General features: G+C 42.9%; 1 protein-coding gene across 1 annotated transcript in view; it reads right to left on the bottom strand.

Annotated features, from left to right (window-relative positions):
• The window catches only part of LOC103751328 (prolactin), a 10,587-nt gene extending 2,545 nt beyond the window's left edge, over nucleotides 1–8,042 (bottom strand). Inside the window, exons 1-3 of the mRNA XM_008854715.1 lie at nucleotides 7,976–8,042; nucleotides 2,325–2,497; nucleotides 684–791 (exon numbers count right to left, since the gene is read on the bottom strand). Coding sequence (XP_008852937.1) covers nucleotides 684–791; nucleotides 2,325–2,497; nucleotides 7,976–8,015 — 321 coding nt within the window. The 5' untranslated portion in view covers nucleotides 8,016–8,042. The remainder of the gene's footprint in view (nucleotides 1–683; nucleotides 792–2,324; nucleotides 2,498–7,975) is intronic.
• Nucleotides 8,043–8,452: the final 410 nt, after the last annotated feature.

The raw sequence follows: 8,452 nt of genomic DNA, 5'->3' as shown, positions 1-8,452 counted from the left end.
TATATATTATGTTACTTTCAGTTGTGTTTGGATTGATAATGGTCAGGGTTTAGAACAATTAGGAATTAGAGCTGCCATAATATCTAGACCTTGTTATAACAGGAGAGGTCCCAGCTTCATCTGTGGGAATCATAGCTTAGTGTTTTCAGATGCTCCTTGGGTGGAAGGACTTTCAGTCAAGTGACAAGAAGGCAGAGAAGTCTAGAAGGAAGATGGAGGTACAGAAGTGGGGCAGGGGTGCCTCCTGGAGAGAGAGCCTCTTGAAAGTCAAGACAGAAAGATGTCTGGTCAGTAACAGACACTGCAATGGAGGCACTAAGTTTAATAACGTTCAATAAATGCAACCGGATTTACATTTCTTACACATGCAAATCAATGTAAGCCTATCCATGGATATCCAGTGCCATTTACAGTTTCCTGTAGAATAATACACACAACTGGGGATAAAAGACAATGTCTTTTTCAAGGTCAGTTCCTGGATGTGCTACAGTGTTTTTCAATTTTTATTTTGTTTAATTTTTAATCAACTTTCTAATGCAAATTTGCTCTGGTTAATCTCTCTTCCTTTATACTTTTTGCTGAATGTGTGGTTATTGTAGGCATTACGGCAGCTTATAACTTGATGGACAGTAAAACCAGCATTTTGCTTCAATTACTTCGAAGTAAAACTTGGTGACACTCACGGGGATCTGTTGGGCTTGTTCTTTGTCCTCTGGCGTAGGGAGAGAAGAAGTGTGGCAGCCATTGATGGCCTTGGCAATGAATCCACGGCCTTGGGCATAACGTTGATCCTGGAAATGAGAAAAACTTCCATTAGTTGAATTGTGGAAATTAAAAACAATTCAATCAATAACCAAAATGTTAATGCATCAGATGGATGTATAATTTTTTAAATTAGCATGCCACTTGAAATTAAATAAGAGAGTTACCTTTTCCTGTACTTGTTTCCCAATCAGTTCGGCAATTTCTTTTTTTTTCCCTTCATCTAAGTGTCTATCCTTGTAACCTGTTCAAGACTTTCTATTGTCTCAAATTTGCTACATTTAGAATATGAGCATTAAGATCCACACTCATTATTTTAGTGTTACCTTCTTTACTATTTCACCCACAGCATGCACATCATCTGCTCTCCTTTGCCTGGGACCAAACTTACACGCGTCCAAATAAAAGAGAAAAGTTATTTAATACATAAATGGTCTCTCTTATTTAGTCATTTAAATAATTTTTCTTCATATTTTAAGAGCATTTCATTTTATCTTTTTGATTTTTAATAACTACATGGTTAGAAGAAGCATTTCACTACAGCTTTAACATTCAGTAACACACTCCAGAGCAAGAGTACATCTCTTTCACAAGTGGCTGTAAGTTTCTAGGTTCACAGTTGAATTAATACAGTTATACAATATTGAACTCAGTATAAGCTCTGTAAGACATAAAATCGAATGAGTTTTTAACCTTTAAAAAGATCTCCATTTCATTTTAGAATATATTGTTCCTTGCAGAAAGACTCATTGTTATTTAATATATGTACTACACAAACTGTTATGTTAAACTAAAATTTAGCAAAATGATGATAACTTAAAAGAATTTCTAAGACCATTTCAAAAATGAAATATGGACAGTCAAGAATTAGAAAAAACTAGTGAGCAGAAGGAACAGCATGAATTCATATTTATTACAAAGGATGAGCCGCTTTGGAAATCCACAGATGTGCTGAATCCCTTCCACTGTGACCTTCACTGACATCCAACAAACGGTGCAAGTTTAAAAGACCCACGTGAATGCAGAGGACTTGTGTCTGGCTCCTACACCTCCTTCCTCCTGTGTTTAGGAATCATGCTCTGGAAATGTTTACACAATGACTCTTAGCACTTGAGAGTGTCCGAACAGCTTTCACGCCTTCATTTTTCCACACTAATGTGAGTCCAGTCTAGATTATTTCTATTCCATCCACACAGTTCACTACAGTGCAATATTCTCTACTGGGCATCTGCAGAACTGTAAGCCAAGAACGCCCATGGCGTCTGGACCCATACACACAGGGAGAGGAAGTAAAGCACTTCCCTGACCACATCTGGGGCTTTGCATCTCATGTTTACATTAAAAAAATGCATTATCAATTGAAAATTTGTTGCAGTTTTGCAGATCTTTAATATTACATGAAACTGCCCATTCTCCATGCTCCACTTTTTATTGGCTGATGATTCTTCTCCTGTGCAGATGCATTATCAGATGTTTGGTTCACTTTTTAACGCATACTGCAACCCTGTCCTTGGAATAAAGAATCCTTTTGGGACAAAATCAGAAGCAACTGAGGTACTTACAAATTCGATGAATATTTCTGAAGAGAGGCTATGGATGTAATGAGACAGCATGACCAGGCGGTCAAACATGTCCTGGAGGGACATCTTGCAGTCCCCACTGGGACAGATGGGCAGCGGGTGCACGTTCTGACAGAACAGCAGGTTTGACACCACTAGCAGCAGCAGTGTCCCTGCTAAACAAACACAGGAGCCAGTGTGAGACGACCTGGGGAGCTGAAGGGAACACTTATCTGTGTCTAGTCCTTCCCACAGCCTGGGTCGGTACGCCCTGGAAGAGCTGGGGTGAGAAACGGGTTGCAAGCAGGAGCACAGGTGACTCAAAAATATCTGTGTCATCAGAAAGGGCTATCACAGCATGGGGACAATGTGGAAACACCACTGCACTGGAGTCCTGCCTTCAGGCAGCTTTCTGGCTCCTTCTTACTTCAACAGAGCCCCCTCACACTAGACCATGTACAACTGGGGTGCAAAAATAATTTCATGTGGAATCCAGGTGAGAGTCCCAGGACCCATCATCCTCAGAGAGTTAACAGTTTCCTTGTCACCACCACAGACCTATGCGTCATTCTTGTTCTGCCTATTTTCTTGCCATGACTAAGGTCTAAAGTTGTGTCATGATCATCATAGCCGTCTCTGCTCTGTGACATGGATGGTCATGCCAGGCGTGCAAAAATAATTTCATGTGGAATCCAGGTGAGAGTCCCAGGACCCATCATCCTCAGAGAGTTAACAGTTTCCTTGTCACCACCACAGACCTATGCGTCATTCTTGTTCTGCCTGTTTTCTTGCCATGACTAAGGTCTAAAGTTGTGTCATGATCATCATAGCCATCTCTGCTCTGTGACATGGATGGTCATGCCAGGTCTGGAGGGAAACAGCCATTTCAACTGCTTTATCCCTCTCCTCAGGCCGTTATGTTCTTTATACTTCTTCAAGGTTCACTGAGCCTTGGATGGGTAATATGCATAAGTGATTATTTTCTGAGCGTGGCTCACCATGTCACATCAGCTGCCACTATTCTCAGCTATTTAGTCAGTTATATGTTTCCACACTTCTCCATTGACTACTTTAAGACTTATTCCTCCACAACTAGCCTGACAGCAGCAGAATTCTATGGAGACAAGCATCAATGTTTAGGAGGCAATTTGGGAAACACTTGCATTAAACGAACAGCAGTAAACTCTGTGATAGAACATATGACTACCTCAACCATGGGTTCTTACCTCATGGACAATATAAAACATGAATATCCCCCTTTGAACAGGCCCTAAACTGATACAGAACGTCGTTTTTGAATCCCTAACAGGCATACCACTATTAAACCGCAGGTACATCTTGCCTACTTTGCTAGTGGTGTTAACACTTAGCTGAGAATAACCATCAGCAACAATTCTCCAAAATGTCCGGCGTATGCACTGTGACACTCTGAAAGCCAGCCAGCTGGAAGGGAGCTCAGTGGAAGCCTGATATATCCATATCCTATAATCAGCAGGATGGTCCTTCCCACTTAGTTTGTGAAACAGTCATGTGAAAAGCCTGTGTGGTGTCAGGGCTCTAGGATCATCACTAGGGTACTCTCTTCCAAATTCTTTAACTGCTGCCTATATTATTTTTTCAGGCTCCTTTCTAAAAATCTAGGACAAGTGGAGATGAGCATTATATAATGCATCGTTTTATGAAAGAAGATGATGTTTAAATGCCAACTGCTTCCTACCTATTGCAGGCCAGTACTTGATTTTGGGATTCAGTGGCTAAGGGAAAATGAAAACATTTATCAAAATCTAGTAGATACTGAAAAGATTTCAATGTTGGTGTGAATTGTTTCCTCAAAAGGTTGGGTGCATCAGTATAGATGGGAGACACTACCGTATTTTACTCTCTATAGAATAAAATTTTTTCCATGATTCCATCAGCTTCCAGCTCCTGGGGACTCCCAAACAGACATGAAGGGGAAGGTCCACATCCATGGCCAGGTGCCTAAGGGGAACAGTGCCCTGCTCCTTCTTCTCATTCTCACAACCACTTCAGGGGCTCCCTGAGGCTAACAGGTTCTGGGCTGGCCTCTGGTCACTGCCTGTCTGTTGATGACACTTGTCTGCTGAAAGTGCCCAAGGCTGCATGAAGCCTCCTCACTCCTCTGGTCTCCCAGGGCTGCATGAAACGGCCTCACTCCTCTGGTCTCCAGGGCTGCGTAATGGCCTCACTCCCCTGGTCTCCCATGGTTGGGTGTCCCCTGGTCTCCGACTACCACAAAGCATGGATGATCTCCGTACACTTCATATTCTCATGCAAAATTCTCCAACCTTGTTTGCTGCCTGCGTCTCAGTAGCACATGCATCACTGTGGTATTTTGATGCACAGAAAAATGCACCTGGAGTGCTCTCTGGGGCAGGAAATACCATCCACTTATAGAACAAGCTCCATCCTTTCCACTGCATCAGTGTCTCCACAGCCATGGCCCTGAGACCTCGGCAGGTGTCATCAGTGAAGACACATTCAGCCCCAGTATTGACAAAGGTCCAAGCATTCGGTGCTGCACTGGGGAACCACCATGAGACTCATGTAATTCAACATGAGACTCTGGCTGCCTAGCCTAAGCGTCACATGCCTGCAACCTCGGGTTAATAAAGAGACCGAGTTGGTTCCCACCCTGGAAGATATTTTCTCCACAATGCAAAGTTGCAATCACAGGCACGTATCTACGCCTTCACTGAATTGTCATGAAGCCTCTTATGAACCCCGGACATCACTGTCAAGTTTTGAACTAGGAACTCTAACTTAATCCAAGCACAAATCTTGGCACATTTGATTGTGAATATGCTATACAGGCCCTTCTTTCTGCCTTTTCTTTAACTCATCCCCTCTGCTTCCTTCTTCACTTTACACACCTGATTTATATGCTGTGTCGATCATTTAGAGCTGAGAAAGTCTACCTAATAAAGATATTGCCACATCATGGGACTCATCAAAGACACTAAAGCCCCGTATCATCCCCAAGGTCTCTCTTGAATTAACTTCTTTCTTAACTCTCCTGTGAACACAGTCCTATTAGGGTTTCAAACAGCAGCAGCCTCCCCCGCTCCCCAGCAAGGTCCTATGGACCTTGGATTTTTCAAGCCTGAAAGAGGGATAAGCACCTTGGCCTTTGAAGTCAAGGGAAGCAGATTCTTCTAAGAGGCAGCCTGCCTTTCCTCTGATCTCCGAAGACAAGATAAGCAGATCCTGCCTGTTAACCAGAAATTTTAGGAGCTGTTTTAGTACAGCAGCTTTTCCCTTATCTTAAGAGGACAAAAAAGTAAACACTTCCTGACCCAGATCCTGGCTGGCAGACAGAACGGAGCCAGGTTTACAAGCCCTGCTTTTCCTGCTTCCCCACCGCCTGATTTGTCCCAAAAAACTTCCCACCTTCAGCACCCTGAAGTCCCCGTATATAAGCCCCAGCTCACAATCCTTGGGTGTACATTTTCCCTTCCCCAAAGGGAACGTGTCCCGTGCAAAATAAAGCTCCATCCTGCTGAGTTCCGTCTGTGTCCTGGTGCCTCAGCCTCCATTCGCTCGTTCTCCACCAACTTTTTACTTATCAAGTCCTATTTATCAAAATGAACTGGGCATCAGGCCCCACCTGTTGCCGTGCCCAAGCTTCTCAGTAATACCTGTCTTTCCTGTTATCCTCAGGCTCTGACAGTCATGGGGAGTTCAACTGCCAATAACCAAGTGTCCCTAGTGACACATATGAGCCAGTCTACCAGACTGATTTCCCTCAAATTGCCTCAGATCACGCAGTGCGTGTCTCAAGGAAGTCGGACTGGTAATATTAGGGTCTTCTCTCCCAAGGTACTCGGAAGATCTAATCTGTCCTTGTGTCCCAGAGCCTCACAAGCCAGACTGTAACAGGGTCATTTCTTAGTCTTCGGAAAATCAAACAGCTTAAGGCAAAGTACTTCCTGGTCATCACTGTTTCCTGTATTGGGTCATTAATCATGTCTGCATGCAGAATCTGTGTTATTCCTTCCTCTGTGCTAAAGATTAGACCAGGGGACATCTTTTATGAGTTCTATCTCATTCTTTATCTCTGCAGACCATTCCCATGGGTTTTAAGTGGTTTTAGATTCCAGGAGCTCTTTAATGCAGATCTGGTTTCCACTTTTCCCTCTCAGCCCCTGGCTGTAAGAAGCAGCAAGCGGGTCCTTCTGTCTAATCTTCTTTTATCCAATTAACCACTGTATCCGTTGCTGGCATGGAAAGAGTATTTGCAAGTCCATTTTCTGTTGTAATGCCTCCCTTACATAGTCAAGGTCTTCCTGGGAAAAGAGCTCAGTGTCTCCCCATCCCTCAGCCGACAGGCTGCAACCTCTTCTTCACTTGTAGAATTGCTGTGTTTAACATGCAGGATGAAAAGCCAAAGTTCTCATCCTGAGAAGAGCTAGCAAAGGCTTCCGTGCTACACCTACCCAAGGTACACATGGAAGGACAAAATTCTGCCATCTGGAGCAGGTGGGGATCTCCCATCCGCACAAAAAGAAAATTCTGGGATTCTTTTACTTTTTAAGTGGGGGGTTCAATATTATGTTTTCCTTAATCTGAATTTATAAAACACTCTATGACACAATGAATCCCCCTAGAGCTGAGCTCAGCCATGCCCCCGTGAATGGCTAATTACCCTGCATTGCAGGTACATTTGCACACATCTTAAGCTTTCTCTTACATCTTGTATAGATTTTAAGATGGCCGCAGCACACTAGGCAGCCAATTAAGCTGTTTTCTAGTCCCAGTTTGACCAAGTTGTAAATTATTACATTTTCCTTTACTAGTCTCTGCTTCTTAAATTATTTCAAAATAGGGAGAAATAAGGTGATGAATTCACGGTCCTGCATGGCCGTGACTACACCAGAGAGAAAACGCCTGCCCTGGGAACCTCCCAGGATACTCCCCTTCATGCCTCATTACTCGTGGCAGGGACCAGAAAGCTGCTTCTCCTAAACTCATCTTGGCTTCTGTCTTGTCCCATGTTTGGGTGCCAATTTGTTTTGTGACTTCTTGGGGAAATACAGACAAGCATCTGCTCACTGCAGATGAGGCACAAAAGAAATAACCCCATCAAAAAGCATCTTGCTAAACAAAGGAATTAACTGGGCTTATCTACAGGGCTAGATAAGGGGGTTACAAGAGTTGTCCACTCCATGACAGAGCTGTATCTCTGACAACAGCATAGGTGGTGACTCATGTAAACTGCTTCCTTGGAATCCTGACTTCACTAGGCATCCTAGCTCCTATACACTATAGCTCCTTCTACCCAAAGACTGCAGCAGCTGATAGGCAGGTCAGAATGATGCCGGTATCCCAGGTGAGGTTCCATGATCTTCCTCCTTCTCCTGCAGAATATCCGCAGCCCTATGACCATCAACCTAAACTTAGCTGTCACTGCATTTCCCACATTTTCTAGCCACAGTTAGAGACCAAATTATTCTGTAGTTCATCAGGGCTATCTCTTATTCATATTTGAGATAGTCAAGTCATGCCCGGAAGAAAGCATTTATTTCCCAACACTCTATAAATCTACAACTTCTATCAATCAAAATCTCACACTAAGCACTCCAACCCACTCTCAGAGTACTGACAAAGTCAAGGACTTGCTGAGCTGTTGCACATACCTTTCTGTGCTGAGCCCTGGCTGTTCATGACAGAGATCATTTCAGGAACAGGCTTCACCAGAGAAGGCCTAGGAGACCCACAGCTTTCTCGTTTGCAGATATTGGCTTTATAAACCTTTGACATCTTCATGAATATATTTAATCAAGCATCCTCTCCTCCCTCCCAGTCATCTATTTCCGTCATTGCGATTACCCCCATAATTTCAAACATCAAATGGTATTTTATTTCTTATTCATATTCAGGAAGACATATTGGCCAGAAATGAAGGATTTTGATTAATTAGAGCAAAAGGAAATGAGAGAAATGATAAAGGTGAGACCTTGAGTCTAGTTGGCATTAGAGAATCTGTAAAACTATACAGAAGGTGTTTCCTTTTTAAAAATTTATTCCTAGTTCTCTACAACATATATCATGACTTTTTGCTTAGGAAGTGGTTTAAAGAACTGATGATTATAAACTTTCACATTCAAGATTAT

The sequence above is a fragment of the Nannospalax galili genome, unplaced genomic scaffold (genome assembly GCF_000622305.1).
Source record: "Nannospalax galili isolate Female #2095 unplaced genomic scaffold, S.galili_v1.0 scaffold727, whole genome shotgun sequence".
NCBI classification, from domain to species: domain Eukaryota; kingdom Metazoa; phylum Chordata; class Mammalia; order Rodentia; family Spalacidae; genus Nannospalax; species Nannospalax galili.
Note: the sequence above shows the minus strand (reverse complement) of the source record. Positions and strands in the feature narration are given on the sequence as shown.